The 16,215-nt window shown below is 41.2% G+C and overlaps 1 protein-coding gene across 3 annotated transcripts in view; it reads right to left on the bottom strand.

Moving 5' to 3' along the window:
* The window catches only part of KCNAB1 (potassium voltage-gated channel subfamily A regulatory beta subunit 1), a 315,639-nt gene that overhangs the window by 62,704 nt on the left and 236,720 nt on the right, over positions 1-16,215 (bottom strand). For all 3 annotated transcript variants that reach the window (XM_090273156.1, XM_090273146.1, XM_090273164.1), the window contains exons 3-5: positions 9,572-9,609; positions 4,834-4,913; positions 2,463-2,507 (exon numbers count right to left, since the gene is read on the bottom strand). In XM_090273156.1, coding sequence (XP_090129282.1) covers positions 2,463-2,507; positions 4,834-4,913; positions 9,572-9,609 — 163 coding nt within the window. The remainder of the gene's footprint in view (positions 1-2,462; positions 2,508-4,833; positions 4,914-9,571; positions 9,610-16,215) is intronic.

Raw genomic sequence — 16,215 nt, 5'->3', positions numbered from 1 at the left:
GGTTGGAGAAAATATTTTAAAAATGAATGCAGCCTTCTTGATTATTCAGAGCATTTGGGCCTGCCAAAGCTACACGTTCTGCTCAAATACTACCATCATAGACTTACTTATTCTTCCAAAGTTAGGCTTTCTGTAAAATGTTTCACCTATGTGGGTGTGCACACTAACAGTAACATTAAACAGCAAAAGCAGACAGACAGCAACCTGGCAAATTATCATTAATTTCACTGAGGCATTTAGAATGGCTGAAGAATGATAATAGGAATGCTTTACTTTGATATAGCACAGCCTTCAAAATACTTTTGCACACCCTATGTCACTTTACCCCCATGACACTTTTTGAACAGCTATGACGTCTATGTCACAGGTGGAGAAACTGAGACTCAATGAAGTGAAGTAACTTGTCCCGGATGGCACAGCTAGCCAAGTGATGGCACTGGGACTAGAAGCCAAGTATGTTCCACTAGAAACTGCTTTTATAGACTCCATGCTATGGTAATGGCTTCTTTCCACCAGCTTTCTGGGAGCAGTGGTGAATGGACATCAATATTCTGTGGCCTATTGATAGCTTGAGTTTTTATTTGCAAGATTGAAAGGCGGTTGGTGGACGATGCATGTTAATTACTTTCTTGTAGGTACAAATGGGCTCTGCAAACTATGGAGAATGATGGGTAAATGTTCTCTGGGCATCCAGGGGAAAAGAGCCACAGCACTGACACCTCCCCTCCTCTCTCAGGTGTACTTGGTCACCTACCCCTTGCTACACAGTTCATTGGACTACTAGTGAACTCATCCCCCCTGTAACTTTGTTATGGGTTGAGTTGTGTCCCTCAAAAAGATATGTTACTAAAGTCCTAACCCCCAGCACCTGGGAATGTCAGCCGATTTGAAAATAGGGTTATGGCACATCTAATTAGTTAAATTAAGATGAGGTTATACTGCAGATGATGAGCCCTTAATCCAATGTGACTGATGTCCTTCTAAGAAGACACACAGACACACACAAGGGGAGAAAGCCCTGTGACAGAGGCAGATGTTGAAGAGCTGTATGTGCACCAAAGAATGCCAACATTTGCCAGCAACCACCAGGAGCTGGAAAGAGGCAAGGAAAGATTCTATCCACAGTTTCAGCGGGAACATGACTCTCCCCAAACCTTGATTTTGGAATAAATTCCTGTTGGTTTAAGCCATCCAGCTTATGGCACTTTGTTATAGCAGCCCTAAGGAAGTGATACAATCTCTACTTGGGCAGTGGTGGATGGACCAATGACTGAGTGGAAAGGTAACTCAGGCCAAGTGGAGAACTAGATGGGAACATGAATATTTTTCCATATTTAATGTTGAATACTGTTCTTTCTTAACGCCTTTACAGTCCCTGGAGTTCGGGAGGAAGAGATGCGAGAGAGAGAGAGTAGGTCATGAAAATTTGTTTGTTGACAACTCCATAAATTTTTTGTTTTATATTTCCAGAAGGTCCTCTATTTCTACCAAAAATTTCTCTAAGAGTAAAGACATAGTAGCTTTAAGAATACATGGAGCTCTGTTCTTATCCTTCTAGTTTTCCCTCCAGAGGGAGTTTAAATACTTTGTGGAAAGGCATAGTAAAATCAGTCTTGAACTATATACTTTGAGAATATCCCTTTTTCCTAGACTAAATTTTATACAAGGTGAGTGTACATGCGTGGTACAGAGTTCACTTTGAACAGCTGTCTCACTAATACTGTTGAGTTGTTATCTATTTGGCCATCAGTAGAGATTATACCAGAGCAGAAGAGGATCGCAAACTTGTCCACTGGTCTTTGTTGGGCTTTTTCTGATTCTGTACTCACACTGGGAAAGAAGTGGGTATCAGAGCTGACACGCATAGTGAAATGGAGGAGGTTGTCCAGTCCCCCAGATGTTATGGTATCCATTATTACCACTGGCTTTGGCTACAGAAGGTGATGGGATGGTACATGACCCTTCAAGGACAGCAGCTGAAGCACTTTCTTGAATGCCCAGATGATATGGCTCCCCAGACACAGGAGAGATGCTGACACATAAAGCTTTGGGGTATTTGCATTCAGAGTTGTTAATAAAATGGACAGTGAACATAAATATGTGTGTATAAATAATCAGCTTCCTGGCAGCTGGCTTCCTTCACCAAGTTACCATGAATGGCAGTCAGAAGCCATGACAGTGTCCCTTTCCTTTATGGATGAATACCTCCTGAATGTTCCCTCCTTCTCAGCTCAATCCCATGGTAATTCATTGTGATTAATGACTAGCCAATAACTGTTGAGGTACAAGTAATGCACTTGCTGGGATTATTTTCAAACCACTGGAAATCTTTTCATTATGGAAAGTTGACTTTTGTTGGGCAACCATTTGGTCAGTTGTCATCCAATTTTATTTTCCCTTCTCTGGTACAAAATAATAAAATCTTTTTAAAGGCAGGTAAATGATGATGGTGAATACATTACCTCCAGCCTTTCTTCTTGATGATGCTCCCCAGAATCACTTCAGCCCTGAAGGGGGAAACAGATAATGTCTTAGGATACAATGACCTGGAAACACAAGAGTCAATCCAAAACACCAGAGCCATCCCTTATTTGAACTCCCAGAACTTACACATCCCCAAAATAGGAGCTGCTCTCAGCTGGTAACACAGTTTCTGCTGTTTCTGCTTGTGCCTGCAGAATCCTGCTCCAGAGCATTCCAGGAGCACCTGCCAAATCCTGACATGCTGGCAGGAGATCACCCTGTGGTCCTGATACTAAGACACTGGAGTCACTTGGCAGTTTGGTGTTTTTAAACCACTGATCTCATCTATAAATGTCCTGCTTGGCAGTGTCCAAGGACAGTCAAGGTTTTCCTTCTATTTTCTATGGTTTCCAATTGTGACTGGAGGACAGTGAGGCCTCACACTGTGTGGACAGACAGTACTGACTCCCAGGAGATCTTGCAGGAAAAAAGAATCCATGCATGGGTTTCGACATCCTAGACTCAGGGCTGCAGATGCAGTGGCCCACACAGAGAATGTCCTGGGTTGCAGTGACAAGCATTGTCATAGAAGCAGGACACAAGGAGGTGTAGAGAAGTGTCCTTCCTGCACCTTAGACTCCATCATGGAGAGGTACGCCGAAGACATCCCCACTGTCTTCTCTCCATCTACCTAGCCCAGCTGGGATCCAAGCTCGAGGAGACTGAAACTTTCTTCTAGGTCCCTCCCAGTAAGAACAACTTGTGAGAAGCAGCCGTGCCCTCAGAGCTTTTGTGAATGGGGACATCCATGAAATTAACACTTTGTCTGTTAGGGTCTTATAGATAGGAGTCATCGCTAATCAATATTTGTCTTGACTTGAAAGTTCCATCTTTGTTGGAGCATATCTGGAAGCCTGGCAATAAGCCACAATGCAGTTAGCTATGGAGCACACCCCTAATAGACATGCACTGGACATCCCACGCTGTTCTCTGCTTCCTCCCTTTCTGTCTCTCTGATGACTGCCTTCGTAACCTTGCTTGTCACAGTGAGAACCTATCTCAGTTACACACTGACAATCATCAGTAATTAACCAGGACTGATTATTCTTCACAGTAGGAATACAAACAGAACTCTAACAGACATGTTCATCACTCCTCCCTTTTTCAATCTTAGCCTTATTTTGTATTGAGCAGGATTCAACAAACACTCTGAGAAAGGGTATGATGTTGAAAGGAGCAAGGTCTTATCCATTTTATTTTCTCTCCTTGGACTCAACAGAAAACATCAGGGATGTGGGCTCTGTATCCCACTGATGGCCCTTAAAGATAGACCTGCCCTTGACAAGGAGGAAATACACACAAGGCAAAGGCACTTCAACCAGGCAATGCTGAACCTGATTCAGTATGTCCAGCATTTTCCTTGTAATCCTCACCTGGAAGCGGGGCATTAGGCCTGTAGGTAATCATCTACCACAGCCCCGTTAGCAAACTGCAGAGCTTTTCAAGCCACTGTCCAGCTATTCAGTTCCCTTCAGCTCTTGCAGCAGCATCCATGTTCACCAGGAGGCCAAGGTACTCCTGTTCTGCTCTAAGACATGCTTGTTGTGCTGGAACCTGGAGGACATGGACCTAGAGGCCTGCCTGAGGTCACATCATGTTACCCGTGTACTCTGATTTGGCAAGAGCCCTGTCATACAGCCCAAACCTGCTCTTGGGTCCCTGGGAAGGTTGTCGCTAGGTGTGACTTCTCCAGCAAAATAAGTGAGGCCTCCTTATAGCCTCTTTCTCTGCCCTCTGATTGGGTCTGAAGTGCCCTCTTATAAAGGATATTGGGTTTCCTGGTATCTTTGGGAATCCCTCCTTTAATCTCTGATCTACCTGTAATGCTATGAGGAGGGACGTGCCTGCAAACAGGAAATCAGTTCCTGCTGCTCTGCAGAGAGGACGGTCCAGTTTCCCTCAGGGGTTGAAAAACTATAAGATGTGTTTATGAAATAATAAGACTACCTTTTGAACAACCATGCTGAAATCATTTATTTGCTCACTTATATATTGAACCAACATTTATTGATGTCCACTGCCACCGCTCTGGTCCCAGCCACCTCTGCCCCTCAGGTAGACCATGGCAACTGCTTCTAGTCCATCTTTCATACAAGGACCAGAGACGGGAAGGTTTGGGTGGGAAGAGGAGGTAGGAGACAGTCCATAACTCTAAGCCCTGCAGGTGGTGGTGGTTGGGGGGAGAAAAGCAAGGCCATCGACATGTGTGGCAATGGCAAACCCTCCTCACCAGCATGTCAGCAATGGTTTGGGCAGAGTCCCTTGGTTCTAGAAGGGCCACTTGAAGGACACAAAGAGGTACCGACTTACTTTCCAGCGGCGTAGACCTCTGCAGTATCAAAGAGATTAACTCCACTTTCATAGGCGATGGTCATCAACCGTTCAGCGACCTGCAAGTGGATGCAAAGGTCAGTCAGAAAAGCCAAATGCTTTCCAAACCTGGGAAGCAATTTTGAACCTTTTAGTGGTCTTTAAGAACACTAAAATTTCACTAACCCCTCCTTGTCTTTCTCCATTGTAGTAAACAAAGAAAAAAAGAAGATTCAGCCACTGTATGTAAGGAGAATGTATCCTTCTCCTCCAACACAGAGTGAGCACTAAGGGATTTCCCTCAGTGCTGGGATAAGGCAGTCTCAGGAGCACAGTGAGGTGGATAGGTTGCTTCTCACTCTGCTTGGAAGAGACCTGGTTTGACAACATTCCTTTTGACACCATAATTTCTCTGACAGAGAGGATCATTTGTATTGCAGCCAACTCCATTTCTCCTCTTTCTCCAAGCCAGTTAGGTTGCAGCACCTGGGTGACTCATGATGTAAAAGTTTGTGCCTTTTTTCCACAAGGCTCAGCATACTGTTCTGATGAACCAAAGACTAGACAGAACTGTGCCTGCACATCTCAGCAAATCCCCAGACACAATCACGGAGCAGCCAGCCAGCCGAGTCCACTCGGCACACAGAGGAGGGAGCGAGGCACAGGGATCCAGCTCCTCACTGTCAGCCTGAAGACAGACCTCCAGGCTCCTGTCCCTTCCTTTGTGCTGCTGAATGCAAGTAGGAGGTGTGACGAGAATAGAGGGATAACTACAGAGGAATAGCAATAAAGAGCAGTGGAGAGGGGCCATTTTTCATTTAGACTTATTAGTCAATTGAGAAACTACACACCTTACAAATAATTAAAATCGATTTTTCCATTATGTTTTTGTGGGCCAGAGTTGCTTCATCAACATTTCTAAGATAAACTATTTTTCTGTTTTTAGAATTGGTCAACCAAGAAAATTATTAGGCTAGCAAAACGGGATCCCTGTAAATCCTTTGGAAAAATAGCAGCAAAGGTGCTATGACTGTTTTCAATTCTGTACCATTATGACATTTACCCCAAATAAAGATTAAAAGTTAAGACAAATATGGGTTTTTCCAGCATGACTGTTTTGTGTTTAAGAAATTATTGTTCTTGTATCATAATATTCTCCTTTTGCTATATCACAGGACACACTGGTGGATTATTATTGGGAAATGTACATAATAAATCTTATACAGAGAGAAACTTTAAGATACGATGGAGACTCCTAGATGGAGGTTAGACTAAATGATTGCTGAGATGTTTCCCAACCAATAGCCTTTGAAGACCCCCAATGTGGAATAATGAAATAACTGAACTAAGTCAGAACAACAACTTCTGGTCTTGAGTATACCACTTACTGGACAAATAAACTTGGGCAAGTCATTTGAACTATCTATATCTCAGTTTCTTCATCTGAAAAATGAGGGTGATTCTATTCAGGTCCCTCATGGAGCCCAGAGGCCCAGAGGAGGCTCACTCCCCCTCTCTTTCCCCTGAGTTATTATTCTAATTGAGGACTAGAATTCCTATGGCTCTCTTACGAGGTGAGGTTTAAGTTCATGCACAGAGGAACACAGGGCCAAGAGAATCACTGGGAAATGGAGTGGGGGGGCCACTGATTGAATCAATCCTGAAGCTTGCTCTAGGTCTATACTTCTAGTGTGAAAGTCAAAATAATTTTTTTCTTTATTGATTAAACCAGGTTGAGATGACTTTATTGTTACTTGCAATTGAAGGGATCCTAACTCCTTACAGATGAGAAAATGTAAGTAAAACTTTGAAAATTAGGTGCTATAAGATTGTTTACCATTGCTTAAAAGTATTAATCATATGAATAACATCTAGTTTGGTTTTATAATGAAGCCAAATCATCTCTGGGCGGCACCTCACAGAGTTATCTTGTTTTATGCTTGAGTCCTCTGGGTAATATTTCTGTCAAGTGGCTATTCAATATATGATTGAATTCTCCTGTTAATGGGGACGTCATCACTTCCAGAGGCAGCATGGGTGACTGTGTTACCTGCCACATTATGGTGTGGTCATCCAGGATCCCATGTTTGTATTTATTTCATGCTAAGCTCATTGGAAGCCAGAGAGAAAGTGAGAAAAGCTGGAGAGGTGCATTTGTTGCTCTTGGCTTGCATTTTTACCACATGGAAATATTTGAGCTCGAGCAATACAACCACTGGTACGACGGGTCTACCTGTGCCTCCCTTCCTCCTCCTTGCTGGCCTTCTCTCTGCAGGGACATGGGGGGAAGCCACAGCCCTCTCCGGATGGACAATAGTTACATGTCTGATCTGCATCTGAGGTGAGACCTGCTCCAGCCACTCATTACAACTTTTTAGAACCATAATTTTGAGATGATTTATTTCAAAGGCCAGCCCTGCACACTCTGGCCTGGGCAAGCTGGGCTCACTGCAGCAGAATGCAGGTACTCTAAAGGGCAGAGCAAGGTCGAAGGGGAAATTGATGCACTTATAGAAGGTCCCTCTGCTCTGAAAGGGAAGATATTTTTGTTTTTTCCTTTCCGAACACCATACCAGGCAGTAGTTATGCACAGGCTGGGTACAATGATTAACTTTAGACCTCCTTCCCTACCTGTCACCAATTTTGTATATAAGTCTGCAGTCATTACTCTGTTATCTGTGGACTTGCCTCTGTACCTCTCCCATATGCTCTACCTGATGCCAGTCAGAGGTTCCTGCAGCATACCCTGTGATGGGCACCCAGATCCTCCTTCAGAATCGAAGGGCTTATTCCCATAGCTGCTAGGAATCCTGGCCTTTAGCTATCGGCCCTCTCTGAAAATTGTACGTGGTTAAAAGAGTTGTCTAGATCAACATCAGATTTGCTTCCCAGGACAGCCCCTACTCAATGACTGGTCATAAAAGGGATATAAATGCTCAGTTCTTTTGCCCCATCTTACGACAATTCTGCACAGCTGTCTAAGCTTGGGAGCTCACCATGGAGTCACCTGAGGTCATTGTTGAGGTTACATCATGTTCAGTTTCACTGTCTGTCTAATTCTGCTTCCTTCCCTGCCATGTGTTGATTCTGAGATCACTTCCTAATACTGTCCTGCATTCTAATCTCCATCTCAGAGTCTACTTCTCAAGGAATCCCCTGTGTGACAAGCTCTCTATGGTGACCTATACCAAATAGTGGGAAAAGGCGTTCAGACTGGTAAGAATGTGCAGATAAGACTCCTTCTCCTGGATCTATTAAATAACGCTGGTGACCTTGGGAGCTGTGGAAAAGACCCCCAGGTCCTTCAAGCTTCTTTTTAGGAATAAAGGGCTTGTTCTGGGCCAGGCACTGGGCTCAGCACTTTATAAGCATCATCTCATTAATCTCAACCATGATCCTGCTGAATAAGGGCTACCATCTGCATTTCACCGATATGGCAACTATTAGTAGATATAAATGTCAGTAAATATAGTTAGTTGGTGGCAGAGTAGGCCGCATCCCATTGAGTACATCCACTCAGACACACCATCCCTGACTCCTCAGTGGTGCTGCAGGCAGGCAAGGAAGGATCAGAGGCTCTGGAGGGCACTGCCAGCTTAGCTCACTTATGCCATGAAGGTTTTCCTTTTGTTAAAATTTTATTTTTTTAAATCACAGCTTAAATTCAATATTATTTTATATTAGTTTCAGGTGTACAGCATAGTGGTTAGATAATCATATACTTTAAAAAGTGGTCCCCCTGATATTTCCAGTACCTGCCTGGCACCATACATAGTTATTACAATGTTATTGACTCTAGTGCCCACGCTGTACTTTACATCCCCAGGACTATTATGTAACTACCAATTTGTACTTCTTAATTCCTTCACCTTTTCCACCCAGTTCTCCAACCTCTCTCCCCTTTGGCATCCATCATTCTGTTCTCTATATTTATGAGTCTGTTCCAATTTTTTAAAAAACTTTGTTCTGTAGTGTGATAGTTGTCTTTCTCTGACTGACTTAGCATTGTATCCTCTAGGTCTATCCATGCTGTCACAAATGGTAAGATTTCACATGAAGGTATTCCTTAAATGCAATGATAAGAACATCACCTTCATAAGCTCTGCTTTGAATGTAGAAACAAATATTTAAAGGAATTTTTATGGTAAATATAATGATTACAGCTGTCATTTACTGAGTGTTTGCTACCCACTAGTCAAAGAGCTATATAAATGTCTGACAGGTATAACATGGTTAATTCTTTCCACAGGCCTTGAAGGGTCACATTATTATCCCATTTTATATAGGAGAAACTGAGACTTAGAGTGATTGGATTAACTTGCCCAAGCTCTGGTGAGCACTGTCCTGGTTTGCCCAGGACTGAGAGATCCCATGCTAAAATGAGAAAGTCCATGCAAACAGAGACCAGGTTAGTCACCCTAGGTAGAGCTAAAACAAATAAACAAGAGCAATAAAAATCTTTCCATAAAGGGACTAATATTCATTCCAAACTGGTTCCTTCCCCATTTACTGAGCTGGAACATAGAATAGATTGACAGTCTCAAGGATTAATAGTCTAAGTGTGAAAAATACAAGAAGCAAGATAAAATTGAAAATAATCTTTGAATCAATTTTAACCATTTCCCATAATTAAAATCTTATCCTTGTTAAATGTCAGGATCTCAGGAAGAATACTCCTACGGCATTGCTTTCTCTGCGTTTTCTTTGATCAGCATAATGGAAGACAAAAGTAACTTACCTCATCTGAAACTTGACCTCCAAATGTCACCCATGTTCCTAGAAAAGATTAAATATTTGCACATTACTTATAATCATTTTTCTAATATTGTGTATAATGAGAGGAAACACTGTTTCTTACAACAAGACTACTTCATAGGTTGTTTATGAAGGTAGCTGGATGGGAGTCATTTGGGGGCTGAAGTCCAGCCTGTCTCCCTCTAAGTCATCCAGCAGGGGTCTGCAGGACCCCGAAGGAAAGGATGCCCTTTCTTCATTCATAGGCACCATAGCTGCTAAGAGCAGCCCAGTCTCACACAATGCTTTCTCTTCTGATAGAGGCTCATGAGTGCTAGTCTGCAAGACCGCAGTGTTACCATGCCTGCACTGGCTACACACACTTGGCTCAGGAGCCACCAGTTCTGACAGTGAAGGTAAGATCTTGGGTTATGGTTCTTTCCTTCTCCAACAACTGACTCTGTTTTGTATTTCCTCTTACCTTTCAAAAGGAACCTTCTCAAATGTCTTTCTAGTCCCTACTTCCAAGCCCCAGAAGGTGACACTTAACTGTCTTCTCTGTTGTGACCTGCTACTTCAGAATGGAAATCTCCATTGGTTTGGGGTTTAGAGTGGGGGCAGTAGCTGGAGGGAGGATTGGGAAGGCAAGGAGGAGAGGCATAACCAGCAGCCAGGTTAGTGTTTGTAAAGCAGGTGGGAAGCAGGCACTGCATGGGCTCTGTCACTCCAGTATATAGTCACTTCATTCCTTCCTTCCTTCCTTGATCCATTTTTTTGAGCCCTAAATTACATGCCGGGGAAAAGCATTGCACCCAGGTGGTAGCGCAATGAGGTGATTAATCCAGTTTCTCTCACTGAGGCAAACACAAGGTAGTAAAGGACGGAGTACTGTGCCTAGACTGGAGGGATGTGGCCCTCCATAAAGACTTCCTAGAAGAGGTGACACTTTGGTTGAATCACAAAGGAGGTAACTGAACAAAGAAAGGAACAGGCATTCAGGTATAGGTAACAGCACAGGCAAGGCAAGGAGGTAGAAAACTTTAAAGTGTGCTGATGAGCTACGATGTGAGTCATTGGGCCGAGGAAACATGAGGCAGAGAGAGAGGGGTGGCAGGAGCGAGATCAGCCTGGGCACAGTGCACATCTGTGGGAGCACAGAAACAATGTTGGAAACATTGTTCATTTCATAACAACAGTCATAGCTACCGTTTATGGAACACCTTCCAAATGCCAACAGTGTGCTAAAAAGCTTGCATACTCTAATCATCTTGACAAACTTACAAGGCAATTTTATCATTCTCATTTCCAAATGAGAGCTCTAACATCAACTAACCAATAAGTGAAATACCAGGATTCCCCACACGTGCCTAACTTCAAGAAGGATATCCTTTTTTACTGCTTCTCACTGCCTCTAGAATATTTCCAGATCAATTATGGCACTAGAATTTCATACTCCATAGAATGTCCATTGTGCCTTTTCTCTTCTTAGTGCCCAGAGACTAAAACAAAGGTAAACTAGAAATTAATTGGCTGTTACTATGCTATATCGCCAGAGGTTGCAGATGGGCAGTCCAAAAACTGCACTTGCAAACTAGGTCAATGTTGACCCGTTTGCTATTTTAATAAATTTTGAGTAAGTTACCAATATTTAAATAATTAGAAGATTTTTCTTTCAAATCTGATTTCCAGTTTCTCTTAACAACAAGTGGCTGGTGTCCCCACAAGGCAGACACCCCTGAATCTGAGGACCAATGTCCTCTATGAAGGGCCATGTCCTCCCCAGTTAGTCAGAGTCCACATGCCTTCCTTTGTGTTTCCAACATTGAAATCAAATGAAGTTGTTATTTCCTACCATGTGCTTTTTACTATTCTTTTTTAAGTTTTTTAAAATAATTTATTTATTTGTTTATTTTATTTTTTTTAGAGGGAGGGGAAAGGAGAAAGAGAGGGAGAGAAACATCAATGTGTGGTTGCCTCTCACTCGTGCCCTCAACTGGGGACCTGACGAGCAACCTAGTAATGTGCCCTGACTGGGATGCTTATAACTATTTTTTATTGTAAAATTGGAAGAGAAGTGAACCTGTGCATCTCCTTAAAAAAAAAAAAAAAAAAAAACCGAGTTGAGAATTTTAGGGAAAAAAATAGGAGTGTACTTTTTTTTTTTTTTTTTGGCGCAGATGTGAAGAACATAAAAGCAAAGACTATTCGCACAGAAAAATTGAAACTTCAGGCACCATGGCTGGTACACAGAAAAGATGGGCATTGAGAAACTTAATGAACTGGAGAAATGGCAGTGTTTGTATTTGAATGAGAGTAAAATAAGTGATCTGCTGTGAAATACAGTTCTCTATTAAGTGAAAAAATTGCAGGGGCATCAAAACCTTGTTATAGGCAACGCTTTTATAAGAGTCTCTTTTGAATGCAGCCAAAATGATGTGTCCAGGGAATAAACAAGCATTTGCACATTTTAGTATAACCAGAAACATTTTTAGCTCAGCATGTTAAAAATATGGTTGAAAACTGTCAGGATAAGTTAAATTATTGGTGGCATTTTCAATTGCAGCAAATGAGAACACAGATATAAATAATGGCACACTGTTAGCTATGTTTATTTGTGATGTTTTGAGAATTTTGGCAAGGTCAGAGAAGTTCTGAATGAGAATTCCTGCAAGGCAAAAAACATCAGGAAATAGCTCACTTTGTGATGACAAAGATCTCAGACCTGCAGGTGTAGCATGCACTGGTCCAAGTTACACGTTACCTATAGATGGGACTCCCACAAAGTGTGGGGCTGACGTTGGACCTGTCAAGCATCAGATTCTCAGGTGGCAATATTTTGTAGGGGCATTAAACATCAAAGTCTGTAAGTCCATTGATTTTCTCATTCATCAGGAGTTGCTTTGGGCTAAAAAGCTAAAATGAGACAAGCCATGAATTCAGTAATTAACACCAAGAATTGGCCATTCTTCTGTATCTTGGAGCAAAATCAGGTCAGTGTCTGCTTGATTAATTTGCTGGCTTACTTGTACTGAGATCACAGAGATTTTTAAAAAATGGTTCATGTTATCAAAGGGAGTCATCCTATCTCCACTTAGCAGCAAAGACTGGCTTTAAGTTCCAGGTTTCTTGCTGATGTTATAACTCATCTATACCTTCTGAATCTTTTTCTATAGGGGCATGCACAAGTATGTGCATAAATATCCCATTTGCACAAGTATGTGCATAAATATCCCATTTGCACAAGTATGTGCATAAATATCTCATTTGCTTCTCTCAGTCCTGACAAAATAGAGTCTTTGGGAAATTGAGTTGTTAAAGTATAGTTCAGTCTACTTTCCTACATTACAGTCAGTTTCCAGAAATGAAATTAATAGCCTGAAATTTATTCCTTGAAACTGGGCCATTGAATACTGGATTTCAAACTTTATGAAAACATACCAACACTGTTTGGCTTATCTTTCTTAATTAATTTTAAAAATATTTTATTTATTTACTTTTAGAGAGTAGGGAAGGGGGGAGAGAGAAGGAGAGAGAAGGAGAGAAATATCAATGTGAGAGAAAAACATCAATTTGTTGCCTTTTGCACATGCCCTGACTAGGAACTGAACCCAAAACCCAGGCATATGCCCTCACCAGGAGTTGAACCAGCAACCTCTCGCTTTGTGGGATGATGCCCCACAGGGTTCTTAATTAATTTTTGAGAGCACAAATGAAGGGCTATGACTTGAAGTACTTAAACTGTAGTACAAAATAGTATTAAAGACAAAGCATGCCAGCATTGAAAGCCATTGTTCACAGATCTTGGAGGATGTCACCCTACTTATAAGAATCATTTACAATAATTCTGTCCATGTTGGGAAGAGCTTACTTTTAGAAATATGAATCTGAATAAGACTACCTACCAATCCCAGTTTAAGTATTTAAGGCTGTATACCACACATCACAGTGAAAAAATACAGGTCCTGACTGACATTTTGGTATAGAATAAATTATGTCAGGTTTTTTATTCCAAATAAAATCAGTAATAAATTATGAAAAAATAGTAACAGTTAAATGTTTTCTTTTACACTTATTTAAAATTTTTTAGTATAAAATAGGATATGGATAGCATATATATTTACAGGTACATTAAGATAACATCTCTGGGACTTTGTTACTCTTACTCACAGCTTACTTTGTTGAGGTAGGTTACCTACCTGGCCCTTTAGACATTTGATACTGATTTGTTTTATAGTTATTTGTTTACCATCTTTATGTCTTTTACTAGGAGGTAAACTGACTGAGGGTTAGTTTTATTCCATTTATCTTCTTATCTCCACAGCCCTACCACAGAAATGAGTCCTTAGTAGATGGTCATTAATTGTTGGTTAAATTAAATTAAATTGCCTCTGGACTGTCATTAATCTACAAAGTACTGGGTAAATTTCTTAGCAAAACAACATGTTTATTTTGATTGCAGGAAACATGAGTAACGCTCATCAACAGTCCTAGTCCTGAGGTGATTAATAGGTTCCTCTGGATCCCTTGGTACCCTCCCAGCTGTGCCTCCTGGAGAAGGGGGGTTTTTCTCCCTTGCTGCAAGGCCTTAGGGGACAGGGTATGTGTGGCTTGTTGTAGGCAGGGTCTACCTAGCTACCCCCTAGGAAGAGCTGCCACTTACACATAATACATATTCCCTCCTGATGGAGAGGGATAGAGTGGCAACCTTCTAGACAGGGGAACTCTGCACGTGTAATTCTATTCTCTACTGCCTGCCTCCACATGATCTAAAGTGGTTTATTAGTTAATACAATTGTCAAAAAGACTCTATGGCAGCTTTCTTAATAATTTTTCTGCCTCTAATGAGAACTTTCTTGAGACTTAGGATGGCATATGATTATTTCACTGTGAAATCTCAAATTAGTGGGATGTTATTTAGAAGCTAATTTTACTAAACCGACATTTGTTATGTCTAATCTTTCAAAAGCAGAGGGAGTATAAAGAGAACTTTGAATTGCTGTTTTATCTTCTGATGAAACTCCTCAGGCATCAAGGGATATATGCTTTGAAAACCTCTGTTTAGGTCCATTGGCACACTCCTATCATGGCATAGAAAGATGATTGGAAAAATGGAAGAAGAAAAAGAAAGCTACTTTTATAGACACACACACACACCTCTCTTGGTTACTTTGTTACGTTGTTGGTAGTTTACTTCTTATCATTCATTCAAGAAACATGCTTATCATTTAAATGACCTCCTTGTTATTTAGACAGTTAAATGTAATGATGTATGTTCACATAGGCTACCTCCCTGGCCCTTTTACTTCTTACATCACCATAGTGCAGTTACCACACCAGGAAACTAACACTGTATCGTATTAGTAACTAAACTACAGACATTTTTTGAATTTCACTGTTCTCTTTCCTGTTCCAGGATTCTACACAGGACCCAATGTTACATTTAGTGTCCATGTTTCCTTAGTCTCCTCTGATCTGTGATAGTTCTTCAGTCTTTTCTTGTCTTTTGTGACCTTGACACTTTTGAAAAGTACTGATCAAGTACTTTGTAGAATGTCTCTCAATTTGGGTTTGAATCAATTTAAAATTATAGATTTGGTGATATCTTTCACTATATTACAGTTTGACCTGCTCTGGTTTGGTTGATTATTTTATAACTATCAAGAAAGAAATAAACAAATACAATCGTAATATTTATCATACTGCAGTTAACTTTTCATTCAACAAGTATTTGAGCCTACCACATGCCAGGCCTGGTACTTAAATTATCATGATACAACAGGGAGAAAACCTGGTAATTATTTCTCCTTCCACTGAGCAGATTTATGAGGAAAGATAAAAAAATAAGAAGAATAAGTTAAATATATAGCGTTAAAATTTGAATATTAACTTTATAAATAAATATAAATAAAATATAACATGCATAATGTTTACTGATAAGTGTTTGAGAGAGTCATCTTTATAAGGCTACGGTATAACAAATGTCAGGGGGTTGGTGCTGAGATTTTAGATAGAGTGGGCCAGATAAGATTCACAAAGAAAGAAGCTTTTGAGAAAAGACCCAAAGAAAGAGAAGGAGGGTGCCAGGCAGCTATCTTACAGAAGAGCATTCCAGGGTGTATGTGTGGGGAACATGTGTGGGGAGGAGGGGCATGCTTGCTTGGAATGTTCAAGATCAATGAGGAGGCCAGTGTGGCTAGAGGAGAGAAGGTGAGGAGGTCCAAGAGGTCATAAGGAACAAATTATGGGAGGTCACATTAATTAACGCAAGGACCTTGTAGAGACCAATGAAGAGTTTCGAAAAGAGAAGTAATACCATCTGACACCCCTCAAATAGGACCATGTGCTGCAGTGTTGAGGACACATCTCCAAGGCTGAGGCTGAAATGCAAGCAGTAGTTAGGAGGCTGTTGTGATAAACCAGGTGAGATTGGACAGTGGTTTGGTCCAAGGTGGTGGTAGTGAGGATCATGAGAAGTGCTTAAATTTTTGATAGGTTTTGAAAGAGGCAATAGGATTTGCTGATTAAAGGAATGTAGGGTGTGACAGAAGATGAGACTTCAAGGTCAGAGTAAGCCGGAGAATATAGAACTAATTCAACACATTTCACTATGGTTAACTATTTTAAGTTTTGCAAATAGGGCGCATGTTG

The sequence above is a fragment of the Furipterus horrens genome, unplaced genomic scaffold (assembly GCF_987537825.1).
Source record: "Furipterus horrens unplaced genomic scaffold, mFurHor1.1.pri manual_scaffold_1, whole genome shotgun sequence".
NCBI classification, from domain to species: domain Eukaryota; kingdom Metazoa; phylum Chordata; class Mammalia; order Chiroptera; family Furipteridae; genus Furipterus; species Furipterus horrens.
This window is presented reverse-complemented; position numbering and strand designations above follow the sequence as displayed.